This window comes from Procambarus clarkii, chromosome 56 (genome assembly GCF_040958095.1).
Source record: "Procambarus clarkii isolate CNS0578487 chromosome 56, FALCON_Pclarkii_2.0, whole genome shotgun sequence".
Lineage (NCBI taxonomy): Eukaryota > Metazoa > Arthropoda > Malacostraca > Decapoda > Cambaridae > Procambarus > Procambarus clarkii.
Genome location: NC_091205.1, coordinates 21,590,195 through 21,607,552, shown reverse-complemented (window position 1 = coordinate 21,607,552; position 17,358 = coordinate 21,590,195). Strand labels below are relative to the sequence as shown.

Below are 17,358 nucleotides of genomic sequence, written 5' to 3'. Positions count from 1 at the left end.
ATGGGGCAACTCTTTATACCCACCTAAGCTCACTTCACATATATATCTAACCTACACTTAAACAACAAATCTAGTGATCCTTGATCTATTATGTTAGCCGGAAATGTAGAATCCTCCTAGAGGGGGTTTTACTCTAAAATTCTAATTGTATTTAGTACATTATTTTTAGATTATATTTTGTGTTGATAGATTTAGTACGTATTAATAATCGTCTAGTTAAACCCTTTCATCCGTCCGCGTACTTCAATGATGTCATATTTAATTGTTCGACTCTCTCTACTCCCAATACATATTATCAAATAAACCACACTGTTGTCTTGCTATTCAACAACCATTTATGCAACTTTATTCTGAACTTTAATTTACTGTTTTCCTTTTTAAAAGTCAGATATATATAGCATATATATATGCCCCATATACATAGCTCTCCTAGACTGGCCAAGATGGGAAATTTTCCATTCGCAGTCTCAACAATGTTGTCTACAAATTACTGCTCCCAGAACACCTGGGAGTCGTAGAGCACGCCATCTCCCGCAGGTGCAAGATAACACACACACACACATTCAGTTATATATGTACATATATAATACATAACATGTAAACATGCGAGGGGTAACTGGGCGCACTTGACGATCGCCCAGTTGGTTTGTGTCGTCAATTAGGAAGAGTCGGCTGAAGCTGTTGGTGTGATCATTCACAGCCGCTCCAGAACGGTGTGTTACAACGCGAATTGACTAAGTGGCTGTTCACTCGTCATAACTCCAGTGCTGTACCCGCCTCAGAGCTGGGTACAGGAGGTTACAGTCTCCTCCATGTTCTTCTTCCTCTACCACCGCGGTCTGACCTGTAAGTAACTCGTACGTGACATGATACCGAGGAGGATATCTGTATAAAAAGCAAGTGAGGTCCTGGTGGCCGAGCAATCAACGCTCTGGCGTCGTAGTCTAAAGGGCCTCTGCCGAAGAAGAAACAAATCGGGTATAATTTCTTTCACCTGACGCCTCTATTCACCTGGCAGTGAATAAGTACCGGGGAGTTAATTAGGAGCTACGGGCTGCATCCTGGGGATAAGTGTGTTTCGATTAGAGAGACATTATATATATATATATATATATATATATATATATATATATATATATATATATATATATATATATATATATATATATGATGATAGAGAAATATCGGGAGTCAGCACATTAGACAACTGGCGGTTAATAAGGCGCGGGGCCCAAGAGCCAGAGCACGATCCTGCAGGCAGACACTGTAACTACAGTGTACGGAGCACAACACCGTTAGCGTCACGTGTGTGTACACAATGCATGAAGCACGCAACAACAGTTTCCTCATCCTGAAGCAAATGTTGGAAAGATACAATACAAATCAAAACAATCCCCAAACAAAAATGAAAAAAGATGAAATAATTAAATACAAAATAATTGACTTTATTAAATATTTAATAAGTGGCACTAATTCTGTTTACTGTGTCCTATTGTATAATAAAATATTGTATTATATATATGACTGTATTTACTAAAACAATTAAATGTTTTGTAAATGTTTTTATTATTAATAACATGTATATTGTACATTAATATACATGTATATACATGTATAACCCAGAACTTAACATGATATAAGCTTTATAGTTCTATAAAGTCTCCCTTATATACTAACCAAGGCATCAAGTTCGCTCTGAGGATCAGCGTCTGGAAAACTTTAGGGGTAAAGTTCAGTCTGAAGATCTACGCTGGAAACTTTGCGAGTAAAGTTCATTCTGATGATGAAGACCGGAAAGTTGAGGGGAAAGTTCAATTAAGGTGGTCGAGGACAGAGGAGGCCTGGTTGAGGACCGGGCCGCAGGGACGTTGAGCCCCGAAATCATTGCAAGGAGATATAAAGTTGGTTTCTTGTATGAACGATGGAAAACTTGTGGGTGAGGGGAGTAAGGGGGGGTTTATAAGGTCTGTATCGCTTCTGATTCTCATCCACTCTTCCCCACATCATAACTTTGCATTTACTGGTGTTAGATTCCAATAGCCATCATTCTGACCACTTTAGCAAGCTTTTTTTTTTGTTTTCGTTATCTCCTTCGTGTAGATCCCGGCCCACTCTAAGTCTACCCTGTTACACCCTGGCCATAAATTAGGTAAATTCCGATGCAGAACGAAATATTTTCAATTACTGGTTTGACAATATGGTTGTAGACTAATTCTGTAGACTAATTAGTCTGCAACCATATTGTAGACCAATAGGGTTGTAGACGAATTGGGCTGGACTGTAGAGCGGCGGTTTCGCTTTATGCAGGTCGGCGTTCAATCCCCGACTGTCTAAGTGGTTGGGCACCATTCCTTTCCCACCGTCCCATCCCAAATCCTTATCCTGACCTCTTCCCAGTGCTCTACAGTCGTAATGGCTTGGCGCCTTCCCCCTGTTAGTCACCCCCTTCAGTATTCTTACCGCCACAGGCTCGGTCTTGGCCGGTATGGCGTTCCTGTGTGTGTGGTGCGTTCTCTTCCAGTCCAACTTCACCCAATTCCTGAACGCAAGATCTTCTCCTAAACCTTGTGGCATCAGATGTTCCGGTAAGCTTGCGTTTTAATCTGCTTTTTGCTGTTAATCTTTCAATGCGTCTGTGTCATATTTTCCCGCTAGTTGATGAGAGTAATCCAGTGTTCATATCTTCGTTTATTTGTGGGTGAACACAAGAGTGAACTCACAAGTCTTTTCCCCGTCAATGGGCTACTCCTATATGGTATATAAGATCATGTATAAGACAGTGGATTTTTTTTTTCCACAACTCTCTTTCACTCGAAACTCCTTCCACTTTTCCAACAATTTCTGCAGGGAACGACTCACTCTTCCTCATCAACACTCCAGGCTGCTCCATTCCAAACTTTCCCCTGCACGAGATTAACGTTTACAGGCGTTCGTTACCCACGGTGAGTCCCTGAGTAGTCATCATTGTCAATACTGATAGATAATTTTACAATCAAATACATCCCCTAACGCTTCACAATGCAAAATGCCACTTGCTAAATGTTCTTGGAGTTCCCTTGAGTCGTAGATGAACAATATTCACAGAAATACAGCAGTAACGTTATTCATTATACAAAGTTATACATACAAATCGAAATTAAATATTATTTTACCTCTCAGATGCCCGCGTGTTCCCTACAACCTCAGCTCACAGAGGGACGAGACCTGTACCTTGTGTTCTACAAGGACCGGATCACCCACTACAACCTGACCATCGATGCCGTGAACTGCACTTACCAGGCCATCGGGCAGAAATACAGACGACCCGTGTAAGGGATAACTAAGGCAACTTTACTTTGCATAACATTACTAAGGAAACTCTGCTTTACAAAACATAACTAAGGCCACTTACTTTACAAAACATGTAAACACAAACCATACAAAACACACATACGTGCGTGGAATGCAATATGGTTCTTGAACATTTGATTCTCCAATACAAGAGATTCGTTTCGTTCGATTCGATTCGTTATTCGTTTCTCCGGATAACGTGGTGGCATTCAAGTATAGGTTACAAGACAAAGTTATTTATTTTAATAAATTATTAATGATCTCTTTATATCAATAGAGATATAATGACACATGGAGAAGTAATTAGCCAAAGATCGTAAGATGTAGCGAAACAGAGAGAAGCTGATTGAGTCTGTAAGTGACCCTCTCTAAATGGCACACAAGCGACGGCAGAATGGTCGCTTGTGGTGGTGTAATCAAAGGAAGCAAGTAATCTCGCAGGTAATTTAGGCTGGAAATAGCACCTACTGACCCTGATATCACGCAGTGCGAACGCTCACCTCCGGTGAGCCGTAAAACCTCGACCCTTCACCTGACTGAAGCTCTGTGAATTGGACCGAACCAGTTTCAGAGCAGCAACGATCTCATTTGAGTCATATGAAGGCCCACTCTAGGAGACGTGGTTTATGTAATGTAATGCAATCTGTATATATATTTAATTTAGTATAATCTGCCTGTGATAGATGCTATGATCCGGCACATGCAGAACACATACATTTATTCATTATTTCGTAATCATTACTGGTTTGTTAGGCATTGAGTGTACACCTGACTTGGTCTGTGACCAAGTTGATGAACTGTTCGAGACTTATATTTATGTCTCACAATCCTAACAATTAACAAATTATGTTCAGAGATCTTGTCAGTATCAAGGGGGTACTATGAATACCTACTCTCTAATATAAATTATTCAGAGCATACATAATATCATTTGTATACCAGTTTCTTTTTAAATAGATTTATAATACCACAATATGCAAACATTATAAGGCTATCAGATTCTCGTATAACGTCGAGGTGATGGAGTCTATGGAAGCATAATGCCTTCAGGGACTGATAAGTCTGCTTGTGATAAACATGTAAGCCACGCTTTTAATATATACAAATGATATCTTTTAGTCACATGTAAGTATAACAAGCATACAGCGTCAGTGATAACACAATAACCTAACTGTTAACACCACGCGAGTCACAGGCAAGTCTATTGGGGAGTTTACTGATAGTGACTGTTAAGTCAGCAATACATTCTCAGCGTTCACTGGTGCTGAGTGCAATAATGCACACTGAGACCTCACTGCTGCAGTGTGAGAGTTTACTATTGCACACTGAAAAGTCACCATTGCAGGATGACCGTTCCTTGTTGTTCTATGACAGTCCACTTTTTCAGGCTTCAAGAGATCGTTGTCATAGTGGAGGAAAAGACTCTAATAGTAGAGGAAGGAATCCTGGTGTACTGTGTCAACACGACCCTCCGTAACAACACCGTTTTCTACAGAAATGTCCACTTTTTTGTGCAGCCAAGAACGGGCAGGAAGAAGAGAGACATGTTCAAGGTATTTCATTATACTACACACACACAGACACACAGACACACAGACACACATTGATGAGTGCGTCTGGGGAGGACGGCCGCTGCTTTAAACAGCCTAGTGTGAGAACGGGTTGTCTCATGCGAGCCATATGAAGGGCCACTCTAGGAGACATGGTTTATGTAATGTAATGCAATCTATATATATTTAACTTAGTATAATTTACCTGTGATAGATGCTATGATGCCGACCAAAGAGCCAGAGCTCAACCCCCGCAAGCACAACTAGGTGAGTACACAGACACACAGACGCGCGCGCGCGCGCACACACACACACACACACACACACACACACACACACACACACTCACACGCACACACACACACACACACACACACACACACACACACTCACACGCACACGCACATTAACGCAGGGTAACAAGAGGGAAGTAGTGTGATCCATAAATTGGAGATATTTGGGACTATGTCAATTAGCGATAGGAACTATTGGGACTGGCAGGATGTTGTGTAGTTATTTAAATTCATGAAAGAATTAGAGGTATATGAGAACAATATTGATCACCGTAAAATAAGATCATAGCAGAAAAATTTCAGGATATGTTTTTTGTTTAACTTATTCAAATCAATTTCGAGGACGAAAATGGCTATTGAGATATTGTCTTTTGAGATACAAAATATTTTGCGGAGCTTGGTCAAATTTAAAAGCAAATATCTTGAGCTGTTCTTAGAACAAAAGGAATTAGCTAAAGCTAGTGTAAGACAGACATGAACGGGAGTCAACCCCAACAATCAGAGAGAATACCAGATATTATTTGAATATATCAATACCAGAATACCAGAATATTTGAATATAATACCAGAGCAGGAAACCTCATAATTAACACACAGGAGCAGGTCAGACCAAAGAGCACACGAAGGTCCTTTCCTGCCTATAGGTCCTATACACCTCATAGGTGTATAATAACCCCATAATCTCTCCTCTTCCACAACCATCTCCTCTTCCATCATCACCTCCATTTGCTACAAACATCACCTACCTCCTTCCCTTCCCTTCTCAGAGCCACTATAACCTCTCCCTAGTCTAACATTGACCCCATAAGACAAGAGTCGCCTCCCTTTTCCACTTATAACCAAACATCCACTTCATCCTTGTGGCCGTGAGAAACGTATCTTAAACATTTCCCTGAAATGATCCTGTTTAGAAAACAATAATGTATTCATTACTATAATATGTCTTAGCTGGGGTGTTAAGTATTTCTTAACATTATTCCTTAAATTTTGCATTCAAATTAATCTTGAGCTCGTCACTTTTTATATATATATTCACAGGAGAAGTTTGGAAGCCGCAGTGATCACCCGGAGAAGCTGAGTGTGTTGGTGCTGGGCACGGACGCCGTGTCTCGCTACAACGCCATCCGCCACATGCCCAACACCTACCACTACGTCACGGAGCACCTCGGAGCCCTCGACTTTCGTGGCTACAACAAAATAGGTGAAAATACCTTACCAAACGCGTATGCAATAATGTTTGGCCATACCGATGTAGAGATCAGTGCGCACGCATGTTTACCGAGGAATCAATATCTGGATAATTGTCCGATAATATGGAAAGATTTTGATAATGAAGGATATCTAACAGCCTTCGGTGAGGACGTAGCTCCGAGAGGAATTTTTGACTACACACATAATGGTTTTGTAGATAATTATGTTGATTTGTCCCCTCGAAATGCATTTGTGGGTGCTGGTTGGATTGCGCACGGTGTTCAAGGTTTCTCTACTACTTATGGCTTGTGTGTGGGACAACAACTGAAAATATCTTTAATCCACAACTACTCGTTGGCCGTAGCCGAGGAGTTCCAGGACGTGCCTTATTTTGGATTTTACTGGAGTTCAACTGTGACTCATGACTCACTCACGATGCCAAGGGTCGTCGACGATCACTTACTGAGGTTGATGACTCAGTTCCAGGACAATGGCTATCTCAACCACACCGTCGTCCTCCTCGTCAGCGACCATGGCCTTCGCTATGGTCCCTTCCGTCATACATACATGGGCCAGATAGAGGAGAGATTGCCCTTCTTGTTCGCTGTCTTCCCTCCGTGGTTCAAGAAGGTCTACCCTGTGGCCTGGAAGAACCTGGTCACCAACACCAGGAGACTGACCTCCAACCTGGACATCCACGAGACACTTCACAGTCTGGCCTCGGGGGACTTCGCCACCAACACAAAACGGTAAATCCTGGTTGAAGTGAGTCCGGAAGGACTTACCAGTGAGATATTTTACTGAAATATGCATTAACAAAAGTTTATGAGAAAAACGCCGTGATATCACTATTGACAACTCAATATTACCTGTTTTTTTATCTTATGTGTACCCCATCACAGGCATTAATATATATATATATATATATATGAATGAAAACTCACACCCCAGAAGTGACTCGAACCCATACTCCCAGAAGCAACGCAACTGGTAACTACAGGGCGCCTTAATCCGCTTGACCATCACGGCCGTCAAAAGGAAGTGATAGCCGAGGCTATTTGAGCCACTTCCCCGACGGCAACTCGGATGGTAATCTTGGGCATAGCATTTCACCAAATCACCTCATTCTTTGGGGCACACGTGAGGAACACAAATGCGAACAAGCCTGAATGGTCCCCAGGACTATATGCGAATGAAAACTCACACCCCAGAAGTGACTCGAACCCATACTCCCAGAAGCAACGCAACTGGTAACTACAGGGCGCCTTAATCCGCTTGACCATCACGGCCGTCAAAAGGAAGTGATAGCCGAGGCTATTTGAGCCACTTCCCCGACGGCAACTCGGATGGTAATCTTGGGCATAGCATTTCACCAAATCACCTCATTCTTTGGGGCACACGTGAGGAACACAAATGCGAACAAGCCTGAATGGTCCCCAGGACTATATGCGAATGAAAACTCACACCCCAGAAGTGACTCGAACCCATACTCCCAGAAGCAACGCAACTGGTAACTACAGGGCGCCTTAATCCGCTTGACCATCACGGCCGTCAAAAGGAAGTGATAGCCGAGGCTATTTGAGCCACTTCCCCGACGGCAACTCGGATGGTAATCTTGGGCATAGCATTTCACCAAATCACCTCATTCTTTGGGGCACACGTGAGGAACACAAATGCGAACAAGCCTGAATGGTCCCCAGGACTATATGCGAATGAAAACTCACACCCCAGAAGTGACTCGAACCCATACTCCCAGAAGCAACGCAACTGGTAACTACAGGGCGCCTTAATCCGCTTGACCATCACGGCCGTCAAAAGGAAGTGATAGCCGAGGCTATTTGAGCCACTTCCCCGACGGCAACTCGGATGGTAATCTTGGGCATAGCATTTCACCAAATCACCTCATTCTTTGGGGCACACGTGAGGAACACAAATGCGAACAAGCCTGAATGGTCCCCAGGACTATATGCGAATGAAAACTCACACCCCAGAAGTGACTCGAACCCATACTCCCAGAAGCAACGCAACTGGTAACTACAGGGCGCCTTAATCCGCTTGACCATCACGGCCGTCAAAAGGAAGTGATAGCCGAGGCTATTTGAGCCACTTCCCCGACGGCAACTCGGATGGTAATCTTGGGCATAGCATTTCACCAAATCACCTCATTCTTTGGGGCACACGTGAGGAACACAAATGCGAACAAGCCTGAATGGTCCCCAGGACTATATGCGAATGAAAACTCACACCCCAGAAGTGACTCGAACCCATACTCCCAGAAGCAACGCAACTGGTAACTACAGGGCGCCTTAATCCGCTTGACCATCACGGCCGTCAAAAGGAAGTGATAGCCGAGGCTATTTGAGCCACTTCCCCGACGGCAACTCGGATGGTAATCTTGGGCATAGCATTTCACCAAATCACCTCATTCTTTGGGGCACACGTGAGGAACACAAATGCGAACAAGCCTGAATGGTCCCCAGGACTATATGCGAATGAAAACTCACACCCCAGAAGTGACTCGAACCCATACTCCCAGAAGCAACGCAACTGGTAACTACAGGGCGCCTTAATCCGCTTGACCATCACGGCCGTCAAAAGGAAGTGATAGCCGAGGCTATTTGAGCCACTTCCCCGACGGCAACTCGGATGGTAATCTTGGGCATAGCATTTCACCAAATCACCTCATTCTTTGGGGCACACGTGAGGAACACAAATGCGAACAAGCCTGAATGGTCCCCAGGACTATATGCGAATGAAAACTCACACCCCAGAAGTGACTCGAACCCATACTCCCAGAAGCAACGCAACTGGTAACTACAGGGCGCCTTAATCCGCTTGACCATCACGGCCGTCAAAAGGAAGTGATAGCCGAGGCTATTTGAGCCACTTCCCCGACGGCAACTCGGATGGTAATCTTGGGCATAGCATTTCACCAAATCACCTCATTCTTTGGGGCACACGTGAGGAACACAAATGCGAACAAGCCTGAATGGTCCCCAGGACTATATGCGAATGAAAACTCACACCCCAGAAGTGACTCGAACCCATACTCCCAGAAGCAACGCAACTGGTAACTACAGGGCGCCTTAATCCGCTTGACCATCACGGCCGTCAAAAGGAAGTGATAGCCGAGGCTATTTGAGCCACTTCCCCGACGGCAACTCGGATGGTAATCTTGGGCATAGCATTTCACCAAATCACCTCATTCTTTGGGGCACACGTGAGGAACACAAATGCGAACAAGCCTGAATGGTCCCCAGGACTATATGCGAATGAAAACTCACACCCCAGAAGTGACTCGAACCCATACTCCCAGAAGCAACGCAACTGGTAACTACAGGGCGCCTTAATCCGCTTGACCATCACGGCCGTCAAAAGGAAGTGATAGCCGAGGCTATTTGAGCCACTTCCCCGACGGCAACTCGGATGGTAATCTTGGGCATAGCATTTCACCAAATCACCTCATTCTTTGGGGCACACGTGAGGAACACAAATGCGAACAAGCCTGAATGGTCCCCAGGACTATATGCGAATGAATACTCCAAAGAATGAGGTGATTTGGTGAAATGCTATGCCCAAGATTACCATCCGAGTTGCCGTCGGGGAAGTGGCTCAAATAGCCTCGGCTATCACTTCCTTTTGACGGCCGTGATGGTCAAGCGGATTAAGGCGCCCTGTAGTTACCAGTTGCGTTGCTTCTGGGAGTATGGGTTCGAGTCACTTCTGGGGTGTGAGTTTTCATTCGCATATAGTCCTGGGGACCATTCAGGCTTGTTCGCATTTGTGTTCCTCACGTGTGCCCCAAAGAATGAGGTGATTTGGTGAAATGCTATGCCCAAGATTACCATCCGAGTTGCCGTCGGGGAAGTGGCTCAAATAGCCTCGGCTATCACTTCCTTTTGACGGCCGTGATGGTCAAGCGGATTAAGGCGCCCTGTAGTTACCAGTTGCGTTGCTTCTGGGAGTATGGGTTCGAGTCACTTCTGGGGTGTGAGTTTTCATTCGCATATAGTCCTGGGGACCATTCAGGCTTGTTCGCATTTGTGTTCCTCACGTGTGCCCCAAAGAATGAGGTGATTTGGTGAAATGCTATGCCCAAGATTACCATCCGAGTTGCTGTCGGGGAAGTGGCTCAAATAGCCTCGGCTATCACTTCCTTTTGACGGCCGTGATGGTCAAGCGGATTAAGGCGCCCTGTAGTTACCAGTTGCGTTGCTTCTGGGAGTATGGGTTCGAGTCACTTCTGGGGTGTGAGTTTTCATTCGCATATAGTCCTGGGGACCATTCAGGCTTGTTCGCATTTGTGTTCCTCACGTGTGCCCCAAAGAATGAGGTGATTTGGTGAAATGCTATGCCCAAGATTACCATCCGAGTTGCCGTCGGGGAAGTGGCTCAAATAGCCTCGGCTATCACTTCCTTTTGACGGCCGTGATGGTCAAGCGGATTAAGGCGCCCTGTAGTTACCAGTTGCGTTGCTTCTGGGAGTATGGGTTCGAGTCACTTCTGGGGTGTGAGTTTTCATTCGCATATAGTCCTGGGGACCATTCAGGCTTGTTCGCATTTGTGTTCCTCACGTGTGCCCCAAAGAATGAGGTGATTTGGTGAAATGCTATGCCCAAGATTACCATCCGAGTTGCCGTCGGGGAAGTGGCTCAAATAGCCTCGGCTATCACTTCCTTTTGACGGCCGTGATGGTCAAGCGGATTAAGGCGCCCTGTAGTTACCAGTTGCGTTGCTTCTGGGAGTATGGGTTCGAGTCACTTCTGGGGTGTGAGTTTTCATTCGCATATAGTCCTGGGGACCATTCAGGCTTGTTCGCATTTGTGTTCCTCACGTGTGCCCCAAAGAATGAGGTGATTTGGTGAAATGCTATGCCCAAGATTACCATCCGAGTTGCCGTCGGGGAAGTGGCTCAAATAGCCTCGGCTATCACTTCCTTTTGACGGCCGTGATGGTCAAGCGGATTAAGGCGCCCTGTAGTTACCAGTTGCGTTGCTTCTGGGAGTATGGGTTCGAGTCACTTCTGGGGTGTGAGTTTTCATTCGCATATAGTCCTGGGGACCATTCAGGCTTGTTCGCATTTGTGTTCCTCACGTGTGCCCCAAAGAATGAGGTGATTTGGTGAAATGCTATGCCCAAGATTACCATCCGAGTTGCCGTCGGGGAAGTGGCTCAAATAGCCTCGGCTATCACTTCCTTTTGACGGCCGTGATGGTCAAGCGGATTAAGGCGCCCTGTAGTTACCAGTTGCGTTGCTTCTGGGAGTATGGGTTCGAGTCACTTCTGGGGTGTGAGTTTTCATTCGCATATAGTCCTGGGGACCATTCAGGCTTGTTCGCATTTGTGTTCCTCACGTGTGCCCCAAAGAATGAGGTGATTTGGTGAAATGCTATGCCCAAGATTACCATCCGAGTTGCCGTCGGGGAAGTGGCTCAAATAGCCTCGGCTATCACTTCCTTTTGACGGCCGTGATGGTCAAGCGGATTAAGGCGCCCTGTAGTTACCAGTTGCGTTGCTTCTGGGAGTATGGGTTCGAGTCACTTCTGGGGTGTGAGTTTTCATTCGCATATAGTCCTGGGGACCATTCAGGCTTGTTCGCATTTGTGTTCCTCACGTGTGCCCCAAAGAATGAGGTGATTTGGTGAAATGCTATGCCCAAGATTACCATCCGAGTTGCCGTCGGGGAAGTGGCTCAAATAGCCTCGGCTATCACTTCCTTTTGACGGCCGTGATGGTCAAGCGGATTAAGGCGCCCTGTAGTTACCAGTTGCGTTGCTTCTGGGAGTATGGGTTCGAGTCACTTCTGGGGTGTGAGTTTTCATTCGCATATAGTCCTGGGGACCATTCAGGCTTGTTCGCATTTGTGTTCCTCACGCGTGCCCCAAAGAATGAGGTGATTTGGTGAAATGCTATGCCCAAGATTACCATCCGAGTTGCCGTCGGGGAAGTGGCTCAAATAGCCTCGGCTATCACTTCCTTTTGACGGCCGTGATGGTCAAGCGGATTAAGGCGCCCTGTAGTTACCAGTTGCGTTGCTTCTGGGAGTATGGGTTCGAGTCACTTCTGGGGTGTGAGTTTTCATTCGCATATAGTCCTGGGGACCATTCAGGCTTGTTCGCATATATATATATATATATATATATATATATATATATATATATATATATATATATATATATATATATATATATATATATATATATATATATATGCCTGTGATGGGGTACATGGTAGGGTAGTTTCCTACCGATACATGGGTACGATACATGGAGGGTATTTCCTATAGTAACTTTATCAATGTATACATATACATTATATCAGACAGCATATCCATATTCACTAAGGTTCAGGACAGTAAGTTCTGGTGTTAAACAATGTATTCTCATTCTCTATGTCCTGAAACATGACAGCAAAATAGTCGATGATTAACAACCAATTTGCTCCACAGACCCACGGAGCCTGGAAGAGGACAGAGTTTGTTCGAAGAGGTTCCGAACACTCGCAGCTGTTCCGACGTAAACATTTCGGAATTCTTCTGTACATGTGAAGTGTCCATGGCAATAAGTCTTGACGACCTAACTGTCGTCGCGGCGGCCGAGGTGGCGACTTGGGAAATAAACTTAAGCCTGAAAAAGTTTCCAGACTGTGTGCCTCTGAGGTTGGATAAGGTTAGTGAATAAGGTTAGTGCATGATGCTGGATAAGGTTCAACACGAGACCAGTAGGCCTTCCTGGTCAATGTACTAATGCGTGGTCAATCCTTCAGGTCCTGAGAGCTCGACTGGTGATCCCCAGCAAAGCCACTCAACCGTATTACAAGGAACACAAAGTGTCAACTTATATCTTGGAATTTCAGACTCAACCAGGTGAGGAATTTCACAGGAACGAATTCGTAAATTTCCTTAACCGAATGTTGCTTGCTTGGCAGGTGGGCACTTGCTCTGAAGGTGGCTAATATTGTCATCTGTGTGTGCTTTCAATTGATTTCATATGGTGTTTGTGGTTCAGTTGGATTCTAAAGTGCTATTTTTGTATAAAATTTATATTTTTGGATAAAATAATTGATAAAACGAATTTACTCTATCACTTATCACTTTTTTTTATAAATCTAAAACATATACATCTTGTAATCTATTTGTATATATTAGAATGTATGTTGGTTTGTCTGATCACAGTTGCAGGCCAAATGTTTGGGGCTAGCCTCACTCAAATTGTCATCGTGATTACTGTGGGGCACGTGTTCAACATGGCCGGGCCAGATTCACCACCAATCAAACTAATACATCATGGCATGGTCTCATACAGTACCCCATGGTTATATTGGCACTAGGCACCTGTTTGCTAGTGGCTCGACCCTCTATGAAGAAAAAATTCTAAAAAAATTATTTATTCTAATAATATCATAAAACATTATGCACTGATATCAGGAGTATAGTAAAAAAATCTATAAATCATAAATTGCCTTCAGCAGAGCAAAACCACGTTGAAATAAATTTTGATAACATCCCTTGCTCACACAGAAGCACGGGTCGAAGCCGTGACCAGCATACCACCCCCTTCTTTACACCTCCCCTCAAAGAGTCGTGAACGTGTCCCGGCCCTCTCTGAGACAGAAACAAAGATAGAGACAGAGACAGAGAGAGAGAGAGATAAAGATACAGCGACCGAGAGATAAGTGTTTTTAAGCTCAAAGCAAATTACTGCAATTATTACAATGATATAAGGCATAGAACCAACCTCTCATCAAAAAAAATGATAGTTCTTATGGTAATTATTGAGCAAATGTACAAAAATGAATTTTTTCTCTGAAAAGAAAAGTCCATTTTTTACTACTAATTTTATAACGTTAGAGAAAGATGGCAACAATTAAATCTAATCTTTCTTAAGTCTAGTATAGTACATATATGTACAACATTAGGCCTTAGATGACGTTTATTTTGTCTAGGATTAATTATTTAGGCCTAGGAGAGGTTAAATTAATAAATTAGGTAATTAAAAAAAACGGGAATTTTGTGGGAAATAAAACAGTCTACTTTTGTACGTTCGATCAATAGTTTCCACGAGTACTATCATTTTTGAAGGATAGGTTGACAGAAACATATATATGGAGTACCTATACAACCTATACCCAAAAGACGAAATTATATTCCATTGCTGCTTGTCAATGGAAATATCTACTATTAATATCGTTCAATTGGTAGAAGGAGGAAGGTTTTTTTTTTTGGGGGGGGGATAGCAGTAAATATTTACCTCGTGTAGGACAAGCTGAGTGACACGGTACAAGAGTAGCGTGTAACAAGCGCCCTCTATCATCACCACAGGCGGGGCGATGTTGGAGGCGATGGTGAGGAAGCAGTACAAGAAGTTCACGCTGGTGGGCGAGGCGCTGAGGACCAACAGGTACGGCGACCAGAGCCACTGTATCAACCACTCTACCCTCAGGAAGTACTGCTTCTGTAAAGACCTTCTCCAGCCACAAGACATCGGCCACAACGCCACCCTCGCCTACACCAGGAACAATGCCAGTCATGCTGGTTAAGCTTCTCCATTCCAACATTAACATCCACCTTCTCAAACCAGACAAAGGCAGCTAAATTGTTCAGCAACAAAAAAAGAATGCTCTCTTCTGTAGACGAGGAGTCACAATAACGTGGCTGAAATTTGTTGACCAGACCACACACTAGAAAGTGAAGAGATGACGACGTTTCGGTCCGTCCTGGACCATTCTCCACAATCGACTTGAAAATGGTACAGGACGGGCCGAAACATCGTCGTCCCTTCACTTTCTAGTGTATGGTCTGGTCAACCTATCTTCTGTACTCACACAAAGAAATCTAACTTCTTCAGCAGGAAGATAACTTTCCCAGTTACTCAAGGAAAACTAAAATCTTCACCCACGTAAGACAATATAATTTTCGAGCCAAAAGAATGCTTCAGGAAAAAATGTAAACAACTTCTTCAATTGTATATACATACCGAGGCCAAATAAAATATATTACTGTTATATTTTAATAAATTCCATTTCATTTCAACAATTTAACATCATGATTTGTTCTCTATGATCCAAGGTATAAGTTTGTCCCCTTAAGCTAGAGTATCTAGGCCTAAACACTCAAGGTGTTAACTTTAATGATTACCTTAACGACTAACAAACACACACAAAGGATATTTGATATCGCAAACGAAAGTCAATTCCAAACATTATGTTCATAGTTGTACCATAGTAAGTGATGTATGCTGTACAATGTAAATTAATGTATAATGTACCAAGTTAAGTGATATATGCTGCACCATAGTGTCATACACTGTACCATAGTGTCATACACTGTACCATAGTGTCATACACTGTACCATAGTAAGTGTCATACACTGTACCATACTTATATTAAACCGTATTAAACATTAATGATTATTATATTTCCTATGATAGAGAAATTCTGTAAATAAGAGAAAGTATGTTCTTACACGATAACATTCTTTACAAAAGAGAGAGTATGTTCTTGGATGATAACGTTTTACCCATAAAACGAGATATTTTAAACACTGTTAATATTTATTAACACAGTGTTCAACACACACATTTGGGTCACATGATATCTTCTGTGACGCCAAATTCCCCACAGCCTTGAGTCGAGTATCATGTCATATGCTACAAAACCTTTCTAACACTAACATATAATTATCTATAATTGCTCTCTCCCATCTACCAATTTCACTGATAAATATGAAAATAATTAAAAATGCCCATTAAAAGAATTTTAAAAATTATAACTAATTTTAAAAGTATTTATGTACAAATATTTAACATTGTGAATTAAGATAAGTAATGAACAAATTGAATGGTTAAAATGTTCGTGGCAGGTCCTGTGAGTGAACACAGGTGTTGGAGGACAGGAATGTTAACGTCAGTAGGGTTAACACTGAAGTCTTACACGTGTGTTCTGGTTGTCTACCAAACACCCACCAGTGTTTCATGCACCCACCAGTGTTACACCCACCCACCACAGTGTTACACCCACCCACCACAGTGCTACACCCACCCACCACAGTGCTACACCCACCCACCACAGTGCTACACCCACCCACCACAGTGCTACACCCACCCACCACAGTGCTACACCCACCCACCACAGTGTTACACCCACCCACCACAGTGTTACAGTCACCCACCACAGTGCTACACCCACCCACCACAGTGCTACACCCACCCACCACAGTGCTACACCCACCCACCACAGTGTTACAGTCACCCACCACAGTGCTACACCCACCCACCACAGTGTTACACCCACCCACCACAGTGTCAATACACACAATACACTGCTCTGCATTCCTCGCTATCAGGAATGTCAACATTTTGAATATAACATTTATACTGATGGTAATTTGCGATGACGTATTCGGTCGACTATTGCAGCAGCGAGAGTGCTAATCCATGTTGTCGTAGATGGGGTCGTCGTTCTGGTAGCAGGTGTTGTCGTAGATGGGGTCGACGCCTGCCGTAGAAAGTATATATAATTAATACTGTAGTTATATCATACACGACGTTGATTTCAGACATCGTATACCTCAGTTAGAGGGGGACGAAGACACTAGTGTTTAGCCATACAACAGGTCTACGAAGGATAATAATTTTAAGATGGATAAATACAGAGATAAATATATCGATCTCAAAATTCTGGAGAAATCAAGTGTAATAGAATATAAAACTATTAATCAAAGAAAAATGTAAACAATGTCGATTGTACAATCTTATGTGGCAGACGGTGCGTAATATTATATAAAACTTTCTGTGTAATATGTTTCACTAGGAATTCAAAATGGTGTGTTATGACAAAGTAAAAACACCATTGATAGATATCTTCTCCAAACCTCAACTCAAGGGGTTGAAATCCCTGGTGTGACTCACGCCTTATCTCTGGGTCTTAATTATCCTAAGTCCATGGCTAAGGCTTTTGGTCCTAGCCATGGTCATATATATATATATGTATATAT

At 43.4% G+C, this 17,358-nt stretch overlaps 2 protein-coding genes across 9 annotated transcripts in view; one reads left to right on the top strand and one right to left on the bottom strand.

Moving 5' to 3' along the window:
* Positions 1-452: 452 nt before the first annotated feature.
* LOC123770708 (uncharacterized) lies at positions 453-15,367 on the top strand. Its single transcript, XM_045762817.2, has 9 exons — positions 453-846; positions 2,469-2,585; positions 2,848-2,942; positions 3,160-3,308; positions 4,718-4,883; positions 6,212-7,113; positions 12,813-13,032; positions 13,130-13,229; positions 14,685-15,367. Exons 1-9 carry the CDS (start codon positions 813-815, stop codon positions 14,900-14,902), a joined length of 2,001 nt encoding a protein of 666 aa, XP_045618773.2. The 5' UTR covers positions 453-812; the 3' UTR covers positions 14,903-15,367.
* The window catches only part of LOC123770706 (receptor-type tyrosine-protein phosphatase H-like), a 46,148-nt gene continuing 44,148 nt past the window's right edge, over positions 15,359-17,358 (bottom strand). For all 8 annotated transcript variants that reach the window (XM_069305847.1, XM_069305845.1, XM_069305844.1 and 5 more), the window contains one exon: positions 15,359-16,859. In XM_069305847.1, the coding sequence (XP_069161948.1) occupies positions 16,792-16,859 (68 nt within the window). In that variant the 3' untranslated portion in view covers positions 15,359-16,791. The remainder of the gene's footprint in view (positions 16,860-17,358) is intronic.

Excerpts from the sequence above, each read along its gene's own strand:
- LOC123770708 (XM_045762817.2), top strand. The coding sequence starts at position 813 with ATGTTCTTCTTCCTCTACCACCGCGGTCTGACCT. Across the intron at positions 2,943-3,159 it reads ACAGGCGTTCGTTACCCACG|ATGCCCGCGTGTTCCCTACA; the intron begins GTGAGTCCCTGA and ends TTTACCTCTCAG. Across the intron at positions 3,309-4,717 it reads CAGAAATACAGACGACCCGT|GCTTCAAGAGATCGTTGTCA; the intron begins GTAAGGGATAAC and ends CCACTTTTTCAG.